The sequence below is a fragment of the Alexandromys fortis genome, unplaced genomic scaffold (assembly GCF_014885135.2).
Source record: "Alexandromys fortis isolate MF-2015 unplaced genomic scaffold, M_Fortis_MF-2015_v1.1 scaffold_15, whole genome shotgun sequence".
Lineage (NCBI taxonomy): Eukaryota > Metazoa > Chordata > Mammalia > Rodentia > Cricetidae > Alexandromys > Alexandromys fortis.
The window spans coordinates 4,679,842-4,700,982 of record NW_026067911.1 but is presented as its reverse complement, the minus strand read 5'-3'; the positions used below and the strand labels follow the sequence as shown (position 1 = coordinate 4,700,982).

Sequence of the window (21,141 nt, the reverse complement as noted above, 5' to 3'; positions counted from 1 at the left end):
TATATATATGTGTGTGTATGTATATATACACACTTTCTTTAGGGACTGCAAAGCGTGTGTGTGTGTGTGTGTGTGTATCCTTAATTTCAGGGAAAATATCCATGTCTAAAATGTCTTTGCTATGTATCAATGGTCAGATACACAGTTTAGTGCATTTCTCTCTCTTCAGTCTGAGGGCTGTGGCTCACACTGTAGCAATGGGTATTAGCATGAAAGTCCTAAAGGAGTCCAGAGAAACTCCGAATGAAGATGGCATTTACCGAACATTACCTATGCATGTTTTCTCATCTGCGTCGAGTCGATGTCCATGGTTACAGGAGCAATGGGGTCCACCAATCGCAGGTTCGCAGTGGTGAGAGCAGCCCCCATTGTTCTTCTCACAGCTATTTACAATCTCTAGTTCAATTCCTTCCCAAAACAAGCAAAAGAGGGCTCTTAGCATAACAATAGATAAAATGGAATATATGTTAACAATGGACGTGCCTTCTCTTTGGAGAGGATGACCCATTCTATTGAAAATATATCAACACTTTATGCATATAAAACTCTAAGGCTTATCATGAAAGACACATCATGAATATACATGCCTATGCTGTGTTGTACTACTAAGTGATAAGAAGTATTGACAAGTAAAGTAATAAGAGGATAAGAAATGCAGTGATGAGTCCATCAGTGGCTACTAGATACTATAAAAGATACTTCCTTTAGGGACTGCAAAGCATGTGTGCATGCGCGTGTGTGTGTGTGCATTAAAGCTGATAATTGTTCTTTTCAGTGACTTTAGGTTAATGAAATGACTATTAAAAGTAACTTGGTGTTGACGAGATACTAAACCAATGTACTGGCTGATCATATGTAAGTTGCATCTTGTGAGTTCGCCAACCAGCTTTGATGCATCTAAAACACACTTATCACATTAGCATACTATTATTTTGGAAACATATCACCATCCCCGGCATATGCTAGTAATTTGGACATATTGGTGAGCATCAGGCCCAGCATCTGAATGTCGACTGGTCTGAGCATTCAGATGTTGTAGCCTCTGATTTTCTAAATGAAGACACAGGAAGTAAAAGAAAGCTTGGCTCGGTGTTTCGAGTGTGAAATTTCAATGCGCTGACCACTGTTTACTTGGTTATGTCTGCCACAAAGGTGTGGGCACCCTGCTCTCATTGACTGCCCCCATATTGGCTTATTACCTTATGCGGTTAATGCCCTAGTCCGTTGGAAGAAGAATATGAAAAATAACCGGACAAATGTACCTGGGATTGGGGCACTCCCTGTGAACATGTTTCATCCTGACACTGTGTGGAGAACCTGCAGCCTCCAAGATTGTGCTTGACCACTATAGCCTGCTCTCCCCAGCCAGCACTGCAGGTCCCTGTCACTCTGAGCCCACGGTGCCGTCTTCATTTTGCCTTAGTAGCTCCCAGCAAACGTTCAAAAAATACATTCCCAAAGATTGGTGAAATAAATGTAGATTCTGCCAATCAGTTCCCTGTTGAAAGAAGGAATCTCTGTGGGCAGCGACTGAGAACACTAGACCATGTAGAGGACCGAATGGCGGAGTGATTTCAATGCATACGCTAACATAGAGCACATGACATCGACCTGAGCTGCTCTTCAGGTTTGCCACTGTCAGCCGTGAAAAGAGATTTTCTTAACAGATTAAAACCATAAGGTTAGAACAAACAACAGCAACAAGAACACCTTGTTCCAAACAATTGAAGTTTATAAATGTGTGAGCTTTCTGACTAGAGCTGACTTCTATAAAGTACCACTCATAAGGCAAAAAAAAAATTATTTGATTAACAGCTTAAATATAAATTTATAAATATTCATGACATCTCTTTCATAAAGTGGCCCCAAATATGAGAATAACTGAAATATTGTTAGATGGGTAAATAATAAACCAGTTTTGGTATGGCCAGTCAGTAAAATAGTGCTCACTAAAGAAAAGCCAGCTCCTCAAGGAAGCAGGAACTTGCCTGGATCACAAAGGCATATGCCCGATGAAAGTTTTTGCAGGGGATAACACATTACTACAGTATTCTAGATGAACAAAGTCCGGAGAAGTAGAGCAGAGCAGTAACTTTTGAATGTCTGTGGTGGGTAGGAATCAGGGACAACCAACTCTAACCCAAAAGTGCTTTCCAGAGTGACTAAGTTACTTAACCCTGGCTACAAGGGTTTCCTAAAACTACACATGTTGCCCCGATGGTATTAAAGAAAAGTTAATTTTCTTGCCTGTTAACTTTTAGAAACACAAGAGCCTCTCTAGGTCTCACACTGTTCTCCAGTGGCTGTCACATTAGTCCACGGTCCCCATTCCTTCCACCTGCCCTCTGGGCTTCCCTACTCTCTCCTGGATATTTGATCTTGTTCTTTCCTGACGCTGGTCCCTACTCAGAGTTCTCCGTTTTTTCCTCCACTTGTCATCTCTTTCCATATGAACTCATTCTTGCTCACAGCCTAAACATTGTTTCCCCCCAACCCTGACCTCTACTAGTATCTAGATTATTATTTTTTCTATTTCAGAAAATAGGTAGAAACTTTTGACTTGCGTTTCTGCATGGGTTGCCAAACTTCACACACTAAAGACAGAACCGATGAGTTGTGAATGAAATCCCCGTCTCTCTGTGTTTTTCCCGTAGACCCACACTTGGATAGAACTGATTAGTGTTCTCCCGCTTAGTGAGGCTTGAGACCTTGAATTATTCTTGATCTTCTTTTCCTTAGACACTGAGAAAATTTTCACAGTATACCTAAATCTGTCTCATTAAAACATAAAGAATGAAAGGGTTTGAGCTGTGTGTAATGGTGCACTTCTATAATCACAGCACTTGGGAGGCAAAGCCAAGAGGATTGTTCAGGAATTCTAGGCCAGCCTGGGATAAATATCAAGTTTGAGGCTAGCCAGGGCTACAATGGTAAAAAATAAAATAAAATAACATAAAATAAAATAAAAGACAACCTTAGATCTACAGTTGGCCACTAGAAGTCAGTTGGTATTTGGGTTCTTAACCTGGGATGATTTACAACTAGCTACTTTCATAGTGTATAAAAATCACACAGGGGCCACACATACACACACACACACACACACACACTCACATAAACTCACATGCATAGACATGCACACACACATGCACACGCATGTGTGTATCACATTCTTTTTAAAAAAAATTATACTTAAAGAAAATCTGTTTCTTCTGATAGGTGAGAAATTCCTCATTTGCTCGATAGATACAATAATAAAGCATATGTATCTAATAACACCAATATTAAGTTGAGAATTCTTTTGATGAAAGTCACCTCTCATGGTGAGCTGTGTGGAACTTTCCGAATCCGAATCACAGGGCAGTAAGAATGAACTCACAGGATATCGTGAGGACTGAGTGACAGAGTGGTTAGATTACAGAGTATATCAAGATTTCCTCTAAAGAAATTAAATGACCATAAAGCCTTTTCTTGGATAAAGGTGAAGCAAGTGTCCACAGCACACCCATCTACCAGAGGAGCTGCATTTACGCTTAAATATCATCATGCTCTGACCAGATCTCCTTGGCCTGTGCATGCGGAAACACCTCAGAACTCAAATTTTCACTGAGAAACGTTTGTATGTCAGTAGTAAACATTGAGGTGTGGAGACGACCTTAGAGGGGACTTAGTTAAATATTCCCATCAGGAAAGTAAATGGAAAAACGCACTTCCGCCCAACACGGGCGACTCGAAGGCAAATTGCTTTCCTGAGTAAATTCTAAAGAAAGCTTGTAAATTATAAACCACTATTGATAATGATCCCTGCGTTCATGGTGCCTGAGAACTTGCAGGTCAGTTTGCAAGATTCATTTGCACATTTTGAAATATGCTCACCCCCTAAATGTCTGGCTATATTTCAAAACCAAACATTAATAAAGAAAATTCCATCCCCATTTTCTCTTCCTGCAAGGGGGGTGCTGCAGGCATTCTGAAAGGGCTCAACCTCAGAAGTCCATTCTTAATTAATAGTCAGTTTCTCTCACCATTGTATTTACTTTGCTCTTTCAAAGGCAAACATCACTGTGAAGAAGCTGCCCTAGAAACACAGTAGTAACGCATCGGTAGACTGGAATGGTACTTCAACAACTGGGAAACAGAATTCTATGCAGAGGACGGTAAATTTCCTGACTTCTCACTCTGTCTCCTCATGAAGAAGCCCAGGAAGAATGTGAATATGCTTGCTTGTCTATCTTTCTCTGTGTGTTCTTGGTCTCGCACCAATAAAAAGACATACAGTGCGTGGAAACGGTGGTGAAGTCGAAGGTCTTGTTTATGCATAATTGAAAGGCTCTTCAAGTCCCAGCCCTAAGACTTAGTGACTTGTGCTATGAGCATTGTGGCATTAGCAGTGAGTGTGAAAGACTGCAAAGAACACCTCCAAGAAAGAGCTGCCACCTAGAATGCAGTAGCTGTCACTCATGTAAGTAAGGCCACCGAGTATGCAGTTAAGGAATGTCATTAGAAGTGGAAGAAATGGAAGCACAAATATTGAGACAGGACAGAGATGAGGCCGAGGAACCAGGACAGTGGAGGAAGGAAGAGAGATTAAGCAAAGAAAGTAATTGTCTTGGTTTGGTATCTAATGCTGTGGTAAGCAGCCAGCCAAAAACAACCTGGGAAAGATGGGGTTGTTTTAGCTTACATATCCCAATTAATCATAATCCGTCATGGAGCAAAACTAAGGCAGGAACTCAAGCAGGGGAGGAACCTGGAGGCAGGAACTGAAGCAACAGCCATGGAAGATCTCTGCTCCCTGGCTTACCCTCCAGGGCTGGCTCAGCCTACTTGCAAACTCAGTGACTTCCACATGAATCACTAGTCAAGAAAATGGCCCGCAGCCTTGTCTATAGGCTACTCTGATAAAGTCATTTTCTCAGCTGAAGTTCTCTCTCCCCCATACCCTGGTTTATGTCAAGTTCACCAAAATTATCCAGCACAGTAAGCAACTGCTGGAAGACATTGAAACTTGATAAAACCGAGCAGGTTTTAATTTTATCTGGCAACATGAAAGGATAAAGATGAAAGAGTCCATGGTGGGTCAGGCAGGGTCAGCCCTGTTAGCAGGGGTTGATGAGAAGTTAGGTGGTGAGAGAGAGAGAGAGAGAGAGAGAGAGAGAGAGAGAGAGAGAGAGAGAGAGAGAGAATGCTTATTTTGGCTAATGAAATTTTTGTTGTGGAAATTCTAGCGGATGTGAGCTCACTTGAGAGTACTTTTAAGATAGGAAATGTTTGTCATGTTAATTTAGAACACAGTAGTAGTAATTTGTCATGTTAATTTAAAACACAGACAAGAAGGGGATTATTATGAGGGCAATCTCTTGATTGGTGTGTCTTAAGAAATAACGACCCCCAAACACAGCCAAAGAAATAGTTTTGGCAGCAACAGGACCTAACTTCTTCGTACTAATAGGGGCTGACATTTCTCCTTATAATCCTATGGGAGATTCAGGAAAGCACATCCGCTTGTGTGGTAGTTTGCATCTGGTTTGTTTGGTGCTATAAAAGTCAAGGTAGATAACTAAGTGGGGAAAGATGATGAATAAATCTGAAGGAGAAAGTTAAACATGAGGCACTTGAAAAAGGAAGATGGAGATTAAAGTTAAGAGGATGGAGGTGAGTTGGAACCAGACAGCTCAAAATTTAGGAAAGTAGACAGTGTTTTTGCTTGTTCATGGGTAAAGGATCAGATAGGAAACATCTTCAAAAGCAACTATAGCCAACAACTCCATAGCCTAGCACTTTAAATACATCCCTAATAATGGATATATTAAACCAGGCAACTGAGCTGAGATGGGAAACTGGGTATGGCTGGGGACACATGGAAAAGTGTTTGGTGAGGAAGTGAGAGGAATGCGTTCATTGGTGAGCATGTAAAATAGGATGGACCAATTGAAGAGGTGTCAGGAAGGGCAAGGGCAAAAAAGCCAGTACTGAAGGCAGACATTGGAACACCCAATGGGTTGGGCATGCAATTACATTCTACAGCTATTCTTTCCTCTTATGTTTTCTTCATCCATGCTCTTTCCTCTTCTTTGGGCATTATGGTGGAACCTTTAGTGCTCAGCAGGGCTGATACAAGAAGACAGAACTTCAGAAACCATCAGAGTCATTATCCAAGATATTCCTGTCAGAAGACCTGAAAGTCCACCCTCACTGACTAGCCTGCGGACCATACTGTAGACTCTGTTCTATTTGCCTCTTTCCTCAACAACAGAATGAAACCGGTTGCACTTGTCAGTCCCTGTCCCCACTTTGTCCCACCAGGCAAAGTGCTCGGGTACTTTCTCTTAGCCAACATTTTCAGTACTGGTCTTTCAATGATCACTCTTGCTTGCTACTTGTAACACCTGACTCACTTCCAAGGCTGTCACGGTTGCTACTTACGGTAACAATGTTTCCCGTCAGCTCCTAGCTCAAAGCCGGGGTGGCAGGCACACGTGAAGGACCCCTCTGAGTTCACACAGCGATGAGCACAGGGAGCAAGCTCTTCAGAACACTCGTCTATGTCTACAGGGAGAGACACACAGCAGCTGTCTTAGCATCTCCAATTCAGCCTTATTTGTGAATTATAAAAATGAATATGCTGCACCTTCCACTTAATCTTTAATTTTCAACACAATACTAGATACCACAAACTCCATCCACTTAGCGAGAAGGAGGGACTTGTGAGCACAAAGCTGCTACGACTACACATCTTGAGTTAGTCTGATGCTCACTAGTGTTTCTTCCCGTCCATCAAACCCAGCGGCTATTAACTGGGAAAAATGAATAGAACTAAAGATAATAGTTCGAATCCACTCCCCAGCAGCACAGGGGCCATTGTAGTCTGACATTATGAACATAGCATATTATTAAATAGATACCCCAATCCCCTGGCTTTTTCTTTACTTTTGAGATTGTATGTTAATTACAACATTTCCCCCCCCACTCTTCCCGCCCTTCAAAGCCCCCCATATTCCCTTTTCCACTCTTCTTCAAATTTATGGGTTCTTTCTTCTTCAATTTTTATTGCATGCATAAATGTATTTGTATATACACATATGTTCCCAAATATGACCCGTTGCAGCTACCTGCTTTAAAAGGGGAGATGCAGCGATGGGCAAGTCAGATGTGGGGCCTTTCTCATAGCAACCCAGACTTGGTCCATATACATCTTTGTAACTATTATGACTATGATACAACACGCCATATGATTCTGGTATCCTCTCTTCAGAAAGTTATGGCCACTTTGATTCAGCATGACTTCAGTTTGGGGGTCCAGGTAACCTCTTCCTTTTACCTGAAGAGGTCCTGTCACATCTTTTCTGACTAGTATATCTTTTTCCCTCACATTTGGCTGCCATTCCGCATTCTCATGTACTGGTGGAACCCTCAAATACACAGTAGTGTTGGGGAGAGATTCCTAGGATTACTGCATCCGACATTAAAATAGGAGCCTGAAAAATAAAGTTACCTGTTTTCCTATTTATCTTGTTTGTTGGTTTTCAAGAGATAATACTTAAGATCCTCTACTGTCCCTTCTGTCAGTTGCCAAGCTAGGTTAGTGCTGAGAAATGAAAAGCAAGGATTGGGGCCACGGCTCAGCAGTTAAGAGCACTGCCTGCTCTTCTAGAGGATCCAGGTTCAATTCCCAGCACCCATCTGGCAGCTCACATCTTCGGTAACTCCAGTTCCAGGGAATATGCTGCCCTTTTCTGGCCTCCGTGCGTACTGCATGCATATCGTACACAAACATAGGCAAAGCACCATCCATATTTAAAATAGTAAAGCAATAATTAAAAAAAGAAATGGAAACCAAAGTAGTATATCTTTGCCAAGATAATATGCTTAAAATTCGTAAAGCTGTTTTCTTTGTATTTCACTTCACTTATTTTCTGTGTACGTATGTGAACGGGGACCGATGTCAAGGTACACGAGTGTGGTCAGAGGACAGCCGGCAGCAGTTGGCTCTCTTCTTCCACCGTATGGGACCTGGGACTTGAACTCAGGTTGCTGGAGACTTTCTCTGTCCCGCCCAGTCCCACTGGGTTTGTTTCTCTCCCACCCACCAGTCCCCACAGTCACTCATAAAATAATCATTTGAGGAGGCTTAATATTAATTATAATTGCTTGACTGATGTCCCAGGCTTCTTACCGGCTAGTTCCTACATGTAATTTAATCCATTTCTAATAATCTGTGTGTTGCCACTTGACTTGTGGCTTCCCAGTAATGTTCTGGCATCTTACTCCTCTGGCTGCTCCTAGCATCTCCCCACTCCACCTTTTTCTCCCATTTTCTCTGCCTGGATTTCCCACCTATTTATAGTCTGCCCTACCATAGGCCAAAGCAGCTTCCTTATTAACCAATGGCAATAGAACATATTCATAGCATACAGAGGGGCATCTCACTTTGTCTAGGCCCAAACCTGTAAAAGCTGAGCCATTTTACCAGTCCTCATTCCCCCATCCCAATCTCACAATGATTTTTATATCTAGTTTGTATTCAATTTCTCAAAATGTTTCTCAGTCCTGTAAGCCAAGAAATATTTTGCTGTTTTCATAATTAATCCAAATAAACTTTCTCATTTCATGGAGATGCTATGGTAAAAATGAAGAATTCTGTGGTTTCTCAGAAGTTATTAAAACAAAGACTGTCCCACAGGACTTCTTTCATTCTCCACTGGTGCCAGTCATGAAATAATTTAGCCCCTTCATCTCTGAACTGAAGTGTGTCTGCTTTGCTATTTCTGGAAACAGAACCGTGTAACCTTGTGTTTATGGCGTTTCTTTCACCTCTCGTTTTAATTATTCCTAAGTACTAAGAGCCTCATTTGCACACACTTGCTTTTCAAAGGTTACCTCCACCTCTGTAGCCTATAATCAAAAACTCCCTATGTGGTTACTGAGGGGTTTGAAATATTAATTCTCGATTTTGCTTAAAAAAAAGGAAACAGAAAACAAAAAAAAATTACCTCTGAAAGCACACTAAGTCATTTTTTATAATAAGTAAGAATTCCACTAAGTTTTTTATAACATTCTAAAATACTTTCATAGTGATCAAGAATTAAAGTGTTCCTTTTTAGCATAAATAAAAACACCTTTTCTTCTACCTGCTCCAACTGTTCAATATGACTGCAACAGAATTTCAAACAATTACCCAATTAAGATATCAGTTTCAGCTTCCTACCTTCACAGGCCTTTTTGTCTGCAGACAGCTGGTACCCAGCATGGCAGGCACACCTGGCCACACCGTCCTCGCTTTGGCATAGGTGAGCACATTCATTCCTTCCTGCACAGGGGTCTGTCTCTGAAAGCAACGAAGCAGTCAGTGATCATAATTCATTCAGTTTAGAAAGATGTGCAGAGTGGATGGCTGGATAAAGAAAAGTCACAAAGATATTAGAGTCAGGTGTTTCCCATTTAAAAATGTTTAGATTCCAGAATGGTGTTTCCAGCTTTCGAATGGCACTCATTCAACAAACACATTTCTGCTTTTGGATCTGAGACCTGATTCTGGGCAAAATAAATAGAGAGATCAAGGTCAAAAGGGACTTAACCTAACATCCCTGCTTCCAAGTTCTGATCCCCTGCCCTCTGCTACACAAGGAAACCAAACACAGTTTTGCAGCATGTTTTACCTAATATCCCTGTTTCCAAGTTCTGATCCCCTGCCCTCTGCTACACAAGGCAACCAACCACAGTTCTGCAGCATGACTCTGGTCTGTTTCTCTAGCTACAGCTGTCCACCATTGGACTGTCAGGTTCTCATTGCATCAGCTTTTCCCTAGATTCCCCCTGACACTGGGTCAACAGGGTGTCAGGAAAAGGCATGTGGAGAAACAAAGGTAGGATTCCTGGCTCTTGAGGACAGACAGGGTCTTTGTATGTAACCCAGGGTGGCCACGAACCCAACCTGATCTCCCCAGCTCTGGCTTCAGAATGTTATGACATTCTGGTTGTTCAGGGTCACAACCATGTTCCACCACACTTGCTAATAATTACATTTGAAATTTCTGAGTGTCTTTGGTTGTCTAAGACCAATTATTGGCCCCAAATTATAATTATTGTTATAAACTGTTAAGTGAAGTTTTCTTGTATTTATTAGGAGTTTTAAATTTGAGAAATGTTCATTTATTCTGTAGTCTTCTCCCGTGGGACAATGGTCTGTTCCCTGTCACTTGTATTTTAAATAAATGCTGATTGCCCAGTAACCAGGCAGAAAGTAGAGGCGGAACGACCGACCAGGCAGAAAGCAGAGGAGGGGAAATGAGAACAGGAGAATTTTGGGGAGAGAGTCAGTTTGCAGTCAACACAGAGGAAGCCAGACACAGATCAAGCAAGATGTGACTGTCTTGCCAAAAAAGGTACCAAGCCAGGTGGCTAACACAGACAAGAATTGTGGGCTATTATAAGTTCTAAGAGTTAATAAGAAACCTGAGCTATTAGACCAAACCGTTTATAATTAATATAGACCTCTGTGTATTTCTTTGGGACTGAATGGCTGCAGGACTGGGCAGGACAGAAACCTTGGACAATAGTCTTCGTCTTCTTTTTTTTTTTTTTCCCCAATGCCTTTTTTTTTTTTTTTTTTTTTTTTTGTCTTTAGGACAGAGTAATGTCAGCATTATGGAATGTGTCCCATGGTGCTGCATATGCTTATACCATCTGACAAACACTGGAGCTTTGGTCTAAGTTCTTTAAAAGCTTGGTGGAATTTGCTTTGGTGGCTTCTGTTTTGAAGAACTATGAACATTAATTCACTTTCTTCATTAGACACAGGGATGTTCAGACTGTCTCTTTCTATGAGATTACCAGGTTGTCTTTTCAAATAATGGATGCCGTTTTACCCAGGTTATACAAAGGGACTGAACCAAATAGTTAGAGACTTGGATATTCCTGTGATTACAATTAATAAGACAAAGTCACCGAAGGGGTTTATGGCGCCATTCAGTGGCAGATTGTCTGTTAGTATATACTCAGAGTTTCCTAAACATCCAGCATTTGTTCCCAGCACCATAAACTTAAGCTGAGACAAGATGACAAGACATTAAAAATTCGGGAGATGAAAGTCAACTAACACTGCATCAATTGACTGACGTTTCTAAGTCCTCCAGCAGGGTCTGCACTCTATGCATTCTTTCTCAGTGCACACAGGGCACTGAAAATGACAGACCATGACCTGGGTCAAAACAAAACATTGATGGATATAAAATGACTAAAGGGGATTTTTTCCCCCTATTTTTCTGTTTTCCTGCCAGTGTTGTTTGCATGGGTGTTGGGCATTCAAACTCAGGTCCTCATGTCCGGTCAGCAAGTACTTTCCCACTGTACCATCCCCCCAGTGCAAGGCAAATACACACACACACACACACACACACACACACACACACACACAGAGAGAGAGAGAGAGAGACAGAGAGAGAGACATGCACACACTTTTTAATTAAATTTACTTTTTTAATTTTAAATCTCTACCTCAGTTTTCCCTCCTTCCTCTCCTCCCATCCCCTCTCCATACCTTCCCTCCAACCCTTTCAATCTACTTCTCTGCTTCTGTTCAGAAAGGAGCAGTTCTCCCACAGAGGCCTGCTTATCAAGTGGCCATAAGACTAAGCAGCTCCCCTTGTATTAAGGCTGGGCAAGGCAACACAGTATGAGGAATAGGTTCTCAAGAGCCAGCCTAAGTGTTAGAGAAAGTCCCTGCTCTCACTGTTAGGAGTCTCACGAGTAGATCAAGCTACAGACTGTTACATATGTATAGAAGGCCTAGGTTGGTCCCATGCAGGTTCCCTGGCTGTTGGTTCAGACTCTGTGAGTTTTGACGAGCCAGATCAGTTGCTTCTGTGGTGTTCTTGTCTCCTCTGGCTCCTACAATCCTTCTTCCCTCTCTTCAACACGATTCGCCAAGCGTAGCCTCATGTTTGACTGTGGGTATTTGCATCTGTTTCCATCAGTTACTAGATGAAAACTCTCTGATGACAATTGATGTAGTCACTAATCTGATCACAAGAGGTGGCCAGTTCAGGCTATCCCCCTTGGAGTCTTATCTGGGTTTATGCTTGTAGGTTTGTGGGAGTTTCCATTGCATCAGGTTTCAACCTGACCCCCCAAAGCCTATCCCCTTTCTATGCTTCTCTTTCAATACTCTCCCCCTCCAGCTGTCACACCCAACCCAGTCTCTCAAGTTCCTATCCCAGAGATCTCTTCCATTTCCCCTTCCCAGAGAGAGTTATGTACCACCGCCCCCCTTGGGTTACTCTTGCTACCTAGCGTCTCTGGGTCTGTGGATTATAGCATAATTATGCTTTACTTCACAGCTAATATCCACTTATAAGTGAGTATATACTGTTTGTCTTTCTGGGTCTGGGTTACCTCACTCAGGATTTTTTTTTTTTTGTAGTTCCATCCATTTGCCTTCAGATTTCTTGATGTCATTGTTTTTAACTTTTAAGTAATACTCCATTGTGTAAATGAACATTTTCTTTATTCATTCTTCTGCCTAGCGACATCTGGGTTGTTTCCAGATTCTAGCTATTACAAATAAAGCTGCCATGAACATAACTGAGCAAGTGTCTTTGTGGTATGATTGAGCATCCTTTGCATATATGCCAAAGAGTAGTATAGCTGGGTCTTAAAGTAGATTGATTCCCAATTTTCTGAGAAGCCACCATATTGATTTTTAAAGTGATTGTATAAGTCTGGACTCCCACCAGCAAAGGAGGAGTGTTGCCTTGTTCCACTTCCCTGTCAGCATGAGCTGTCACTTATATTTTTGATCTTAGTCATTCTGACAGGTGTAAGATGGAATCTCAGAGTTGTTTTGATTTGCATTTCCCTGATGGCTAAGGATGTTGAACATTTCTTTAAATGTTTCTCTGCCATTTAAGATTATTCTTTTGAGGATTTTCTGTTTAGGCATATACTCAGTTTTTAAAATTGGATTATTTGGTTTTTTTGCTGTTTAATATTACTTTATTAGCGTAATATTACAGTCTTTTTAAATTTTTATTTATTTATTTATTTATTTATTTATTTATTTATTTATTAAAGGTTTCTGTCTCTTCCCCACCGCCGCCTCCCCTTTCCCTCCCCCTCCCCCAATCAAGTCCCCCTCCCTCGTCAGCCCAAAGAGCAATCAGGGTTCCCTGCCCTGTGGGAAGTCCAAGGACCACCCACCTCCATCCAGGTCTAGTAAGGTGAGCATCCAAACTGCCTAGGCTCCCACGAAACCAATAGGTACAGTAGGATCAAAAACCCATTGCCATTGTTCTTGAGGTCTCAGTAGTCCTCATTGTCCACTATGTTCAGCAAGACCGGTTTTAACCCGGGCTTTTTCAGACCCAGGCCAGCTGGCCTTGGTGAGTTCCCTATAGAACATCCCCATTGTCTCAGTGTATGGGTGCACCCCTCGCAGTCCTGAGTTCCTTGCTTGTGCTCTCTCTCCTTCTGCTTCTGATTTGGACCTTGAGATTTCAGTCCGGTGCTCCATTGTGGGTCTCTGTCTCTGTCTCCTTTCATCGCCTGATGAAGGTTAATATTCAGGAGGAAGCCTATATGATTTTCTTTGGGTTCTCCTTCTTATTTAGCTTCTCTAAGATCTTGAATTATAGGCTCAATGTCCTTTATTTATGGCTAGAAACCAAATATGAGTGAGTACATCCCATGTTCCTCTTTTCGGGTCTGGCTTACCTCACTCAGGATGGTGTTTTATTTGTTTTTTTTTGATGTCTAGTTTAAATATTTTTAAATAATTTAAAACATCATTGAAATGAACAGGAGAAAACTGAAACAGTATTTAAAGAATCTAGAAGTTTTAAGTATGTAAATCATATGTCAACACTAAAATTTAGAATTTTCAAAAATTAAATAAAGTCAACCCAAAATAAATAGAAAAAATAACTCTGATAATGAAACACCGAAGACACACAATGATGTAATTTTTTTCCAAAGATGAATTGCACTGTTAATACTCTAGTTAAGCTGGTTAAAAATTAAAGCAGGATCACAAACAAGAGAAAACAACAAACAATTTATACACATGTACCTGACAAATGTGTAGAATACCAGCCAAAACCTGTCAACAGAACAACCCAGTAAAATTTACCTAAACTGATTTAGGAAGTCATGGGAAGCTTTTGGACTCCATTTCAACTTCTAGATCTGTTATCAATTTGATTTTTTAAAGAAATTGTTAGTAAACCATCTCAAACATTTGAACAAATGACTATCCCAATGCTATAGAAACCAAGGCATAAAAAAAAAATGTTGAAGTGTGATGCCTCTCATCCTTAGGATCGAGCTGACATCCAGCCATGCGATAATACACACATAAAGATCACAGAACAATAGTCCAAATTATTGCAGATGCTGAAATGCCATTTCACATCCGTATTGGCTCTTCCAAAGTTTACCAAGGCGACAATGCTCCTACTCATCATATATGGAGTAGGAACATGCGGTTGCTTATTCTATAAGCTGGAAAGGTGGCTTAGAGCGTGAAAGTACTTCCTGGCAAGCCTGATGACCTGAGTTCCATTCTGAGGATGAGCCCCACGTGCTGGGTTGAGAGAACCAACTTCTTCTTATAAGTCATCCTCTGACTTCTCCATACATATGGTGACTTGTGCACCCATACACAAACACCATGTGTGCACCCACACCCACACATCAAAGAAATACATGTGATACAATTTTCTTTTTCTTTCTTCTTCTTCTTCATCATCTTTTTTTTGGGGGAGGGGGTTAAGGCAGAGTTTCTCTGTGCAACCCTAGTTGTCCAGGAACTCACTCTGCAGACCAGGCTGGCCTCAAACTCACAGCGATCCACCTGCCTCTGCCTCCTGAGTCCTGGGATTAAAGGCATGCACCACCACCATCCGGCATAATACACTTTCAAAGTGGTTAGTTCTAGAAGACACCATTGCAGTGTTTAAAAGGTTAACTGTATGGGTAGAATATGATCCAATAATACTGCTGTAGGCTGATTATAACTTAATAAATGTTCCCTTGTAAATAGCATGGAATGAAGTATTGATAGGTATAAAAGCAAATGAATCAATAAAACATTATGTTGAACAAAAGAGGACAGACAGATGATCACATGCAGACTAATGCCATTTACATGACTTCTGTAAACACATACCTAATTCCCAGTAGAAAAAAGCAGACATAAATTGCTTAAGTTGTATGATGGCTATTCTTGGCTTTCAACCTGACAACTGATATGGAATAACCCTTTTGTAAACTGTATAAATTACACTGTGATTGACTCCCCATGGGAAACCTCACCCTCCCTAAGGAGTTGATAGGGGATGGAATGGATAGAAGGTTGGGGAAGCAGGAGAAGGGGAGAGAACTGGGATTGGTATGTAAAATGAGAAAAGATTGTTTTAAAAAAATAAAAAGGAAAGTTCAAAAAAGAAAAATTGTTTTATTGAATATCTCAGAGCTTTTTAATGTAAAATACTTGGTCATCCCAGAATGGTAGAGTATTTGAGTATCCAATTCATATTTTATCCTGGCACATTTATCAAAATATATTCTATAAATGAATGTTTTGAATTAGAAAGGCCCACTAAGTTCGTATGTTCAAATACTTGCTCCATAGCTGGTGGAATTACTTCAGAAAGATTAGACAGTGGGACCTCATTGGAGAAGATGCATCGTTTGTTGTGTACTTTGTAGTTTCCAAAGACAGGCACCATTCTCAGTGTTCATTCCCTCCCCCTTCCTTCTCCCCTGCTCTTCCTACCTCCCTACCTCTCTCTTACTCTCTCTGCCTTCTACTTGTAGATCAAGATGTAAACTCTCAGCTGATCTTGATACCATTCTCTGCTCCATCACCGTAGCTCTAAGGCTCTGAAACTGTCAATCCAATTAAACACTTTCTTTTCTAAGTTGTCTTAGTCATGGTGTTTTGTCACAGCAATCAAAATGTTACCAAATTTGTACCAGGTAGTGGGATACTGGTATAACATGTTTGACTGTGATTTTTTTTTTCCCTTTTTGAGGAATGTGTAAGAATAGGTGTTTGGACTAGAAAGATGGTTGAATGCTGGAAGCAGGGCTTATGGGCTATCCTAGTAGGAGCCTGGAAGACAATGGTGTTGAAAGTTATATGGGATGTGGAGGTCCAGCTCAAGAGGTTTCAGAAGGGAACAATATTAGCACCTGGGCTAGAAGTCATTGTAGAGATACTTTAGCAAAAACTGTAACTGATTTTTCCTTTGTCCTAAGAATTAAGATGAGGCCAAATTGAACATTAATTAACTATATTAGGTTTCTGCTGTTGACAGAGGTTTCTGTCACACCCAGTCCTGAAGCCATTCAAATCCAAAGAAGTACACAGAGGCTTACATTAATTATAAACTGATTGGCCTATTAGCTCAAGCTTCTTTTTAAGTAACTCTTACATCTTAAATTAACCCACGATTCTTGTCTGTGTTAGCCATGTGGCTTGGCACCTTATATCAGTGAGGCATTCTCATCTTTCTTCCTCTGTATCTGGGTGATGACTACAGACTAAGCCTTTCCTCTTCCCATAATTCTTTTATTCTGGTCACCTTGCTTATATTTCCTGCTTGGTTACTGGCCAACCAGATTTTATTAAACCCATGAAAGTGACAAATCTTTATAGGGTACAAGACTGCTGTCCCACGGTATTTCATACTAACCCTCAAATGTCCATTAATATTAACTGTCTCAGCACATATTTCCTCACACAACCCCATGTCTCCTCCTGACTCGATTCTCCCATTCCAGCGTATTATCTCTTCTAGTTCCCTTTCCTAATGGCACTGTCTCCTCTAGTCTCTTACTCTTTCCCTACCCTCTATGGTTCTATAGATTGTAGCTTGCTTATCAATTACATACTAGCTAATATCCACATATATATAAGGCATACCATATTTGTTTTTCAGGCTCTGGGATACCTCACGAAGAATGAATTGTTTTCTATATCCATCCATTTACCAGCAAATTCCATGCTTTCTTTTTTCCTGTCTGAGTAATACTCCATTGCATTTATACCTCATTTTCTTTGTCTGCTATTCTTCTAAGGGACATTTAGTTTTTTTCCAGCTTCTGACTATTATGAATAGAGCAGCAGTGAACATGGTTGAACATGATCTCTGTTGTAGGATGAAACATCCTCTTGGTAGATGCTATAGACAGATCTTGAGATATATAGATTCCCGTCTTTTTGATAAAAACTGTCACATTGATATTCATAGTAGTTACACGAGTTTTCACTCCCACCAGCAATGGAAGAGTGTTCCCCTTACTCCACACTGCTACCAGCATGAGCTGTCACTTGTTTTGTTTATTTTAGTCATTCTGACAGGTGCAAGATGAAATCTCAACATGGTTTGAATTCATTTCTCTGATTAGTAAGAATGACTATTCTTTAAGTGTTTCTTAGCCATTTGAGGTTCTTCTATTGAGAATTCTCTGCTTAGATCTATATCCCATTTTAAAACTGGGTTATTTGAAACTTCCAAAAATATATAAATATGTGAAGACAGTCTAAACGAACTGCTAAATAATGGTGGAAATAGAAACCCAATGGGACATCTCTTGACAAGAAAGCTTCCAGTACTGGGATTGGGTATTATCTAATTGAGTTGTTGGCCAAAGGGGTCCCATGGTAACCCACAAAACACCCAGGCTATTGACAAGACTGTAGTTTGTTTCCACAAACTGACATCAAGGCCCCACTGAAGAAGATAACAGGTAAACAAGTCATTGAAAATGGAGATATCAAGCTGGTGCCTATATAAAGTCTTCATTTCTGTGTTTTTTGTCTTTAGTACAGAAAGGCACTCTTCATGCTACCAAAAAGGAAACAGAAAGATTAAGCCATCCACAACATCTTTGCTCTCTCTCCCCCTCCTCGCCTCTTTCTCCCTCTTCTTGCTGATTGTGATGTGAGCTCGCAGGCACATTTTATGCCATACTACTGCTCTTGGAGCCATGGACTCTAGTCCTCATGACATCATAAACCCAACTAAGCACTTTTTAAGTTTCCTAGAACATGGTGTTTTCTCACAGCAATAGAAAAGGAGCTAAGACAGAATGTGTCCCCTGTAAATACGCACATGTGCACCCAGTGCCCACGGAGCCCAGAAGAAGGGTTTGGATCTTCTAGAACTGAAGCTACATGCATGTCACTATGTAGGTGCTGGGGACCAAGCCCTTAATGTCTCAGCCACTTTCAGACACTGCAGCTGAAGCTTTCAAAGAGCAAATATGGGAAATGATGCTTGACACCATACTTTGCTTCTTATCCTATCCTATGTGTAACTTTCTTGGATCAATATCAGGACATATTCTATAGTTTTAAAAAGAGCATAATTAGTTAAAGTCAGGGATTTGACTTATAGCAACTCAATATGATTTTCTATCTCAAATCCATAAAGAAGCTATAACAAACTAGTTTTAATGAACAAGAATGAAGCCATCATTTCTTTTTGGCTGTAGGTACCATTTCATCTGTTGCTAGAAGAAAGGCAAATATTGCTTTTACTTCTGCTCAATAGATTTAATGTATGTGACTTAGGATATGTAATAGTGAATAATAGAACCTGCTCCTCATCTTCATGCAATGTATAATTTAGCAAAAATGGCCACAGACCACTCTCCCTATTATAAAGGAAACAAACAGGATACTGCTTCAGAGCGTATCAGGGGAAAATAAGCTATAACAGGGAAATTTGTGGTAGAAATCTTTAGGTAATGAGGTTGGACAAATTAAGCAAGCTGGACTCTCAGCCTGTTCTCTGTTGTTGTATCAGCATATATAAAATCTGGTGTAACATAAGAGAAGAGTCCTATTTTTTGAGTCTTATAGTTTTGGAGTCTCAAAGTGTGAGATCTTATTGGTTGTGTTGACTCAGTCACAATGCAGGGGTAAAGGTTTATGGGGCATGGCATCACAATGTCAGAAGAGGTCACATGGCAAGAAAGGACACCAGAAAGGCTGATGTATCAATCTAGCTTTCTTTATAAGATCTCCGTCTCTCTATCCTTCTGTTTCTACATCTACCTCTCCTTTCCTTCACCCTCCCCGCTTTCTTGAGAACAATACCATTCAACTCCCACTCCACTCCAGGCAATACTGGCAATGATTTTACTCTTTCTGATTATGGTGCATTACTTAATAGCTTCACCCCTTCATATTCTCGCCACAGTAAAGGCCAAAATCCAGAACATAGTCTTTGAGAAATAAACCCAAACACATGTAAACCAAAGCAGGGTTCAATGGGTCAAAGGAATCGTGCAGCTAATCCAAGGCACCCTCACTTATGATATCCATTTAGGGAGCTTAGTGTTCATTGCTTAGGAGACTACAGTGTTCTAAGTGGAGGTGTGGGAGGAGGTTTTGTTCCCAGCTTCTTTAATATATAATAAGATGGTTGTTTTATTATATATTAAGGTATGTATGTGACTTAAAAATAAAATGGCTTACTTCAAAACCATAATCCTGAGGTAATGATTTTTTTCTCTTTTGTTGACTTTTTATTTATGAATTTCTTGGTTATCTTTCAGGTTAATGCACAGTTAGTACACTGAATATTCGAAAGGAATTGCTGCTTCTTTTTCACACCCAACATTACTTTGAGATTGCAAATAAGAAGATAAACTGGATAAATGTATTATCAAGGATTCACAAAAAAACATTAGTTTAACTGTCATTTAAAATAATTAATATTACTATAATTTATCTTGAACAACTCAAACCTTTGGAATATGTATTTTTAAATGATGAGATTACTTGTCACAATTTTAGAAAATGTTTAAGTGAAAAAAATGTATTTAATTTCATGTATTCCCAATACAAGTTAAATCCTATAGTAAGGTTTTAAGAAATACAAGAAGGAAACCATACGATTTTAAAACATTGGCAATGTCAGAAGGATTTTCACATACTTGTCTCATGAAAATATCAGTCTTATAAACTCCCCGCATATGAAAATATCCTCAAAAGAGATATGAAATCTAGCTGAGAGGTTACACGATGGGAAAGAAATAAGAAGCGGTCCATTGATGGTGGGGAAAGAGGTTTATGTTTCCTGTGTTACTCTCTCCACAAGCAACAGCAGCATGATATGGAGAGCGATGTCTTCTACACGGAGGAAGGAGAGTGAACTGAAGCCTCAGTGATGCAGCAGACACTGACACCAGGGTTGTCCTGGTAACTCGGCACCAAGTCAGTCCCTCCCTTGTTCCTACTAGCACCCTGAGATAAAGGCTACAGACTGGCCCCAAGGCTAGAGCGGGCACTGTGGCTTCAGTCTTTGCCTCTCAAGGACCTAGATTTCACTGACCCGAGTTAGCTAGTTCCATACCCCCTATAGCATCGTAAACGTAGGCTTCAGGCATATTCCTAAGTTCATGGGGTACAGCAGACTTGAGGTTCAGAGCAACTCAAATCATAGTTCAGGCTTACTATCGCTTTAGATTTGGGATACCTCAGTTCAGACTAGTTTCTACAGTCTCAGTTGCTGGGACATACACTATGGATCCAAGATAAAGTTTGGGCCGAGTGCTAGGCTGCTTTTTGTGGCTTAAGTTACCAGGTGAGCTCACTTTGACTGGGATGCCAAGCCAGTTTCCCCACACCTGGCTTCAGGTCCAATAATGTACTGTCATTGCCAGCCCTATCCAAATGTCAAAATAGACCATGTTGGTGAACCCCTACCCTAAGCCTATTCTGTGGACTCAGGGGCCAGACCTGACCTAAGCATCAGGCCAGACTGCCTGAGGACCCCAACATTCTCACTAATAAACCCCAAGGCAGCTTTTCCAGGACCTCTTGACAGACTTGTGAAGAGAGTTTCTTGTCAAATGCAATTGATCAAATTTGGAACAGGCATTTGTTTCTTTTACCACAAAGACATAAAACATGGCCATAAGTTCATGAAGAACTGCAAAGTATGATACCACCAGAAATTGCATAATGAATCACCTACAAATGATCCAAAAGTAATTGAGATATATTATGTGTCTGACAAAAAAGTTTGAAATAATCTTTTTTTAAAAAAGTTCAGAGACTAACAAGAGAAAGATAACTACATGAAACAGGAGACTAACATGTGGATAAAATGCAAGTTCAACAGAGAC

The 21,141-nt window shown here is 40.5% G+C and overlaps 1 protein-coding gene across 1 annotated transcript in view; it reads right to left on the bottom strand.

Moving 5' to 3' along the window:
• The window catches only part of LOC126499314 (EGF-like and EMI domain-containing protein 1), a 629,335-nt gene that overhangs the window by 82,142 nt on the left and 526,052 nt on the right, over positions 1-21,141 (bottom strand). The window contains exons 7-9 of the mRNA XM_050138486.1: positions 9,209-9,328; positions 6,427-6,549; positions 271-408 (exon numbers count right to left, since the gene is read on the bottom strand). Of these exons, the coding sequence (XP_049994443.1) occupies positions 271-408; positions 6,427-6,549; positions 9,209-9,328 (381 nt within the window). The remainder of the gene's footprint in view (positions 1-270; positions 409-6,426; positions 6,550-9,208; positions 9,329-21,141) is intronic.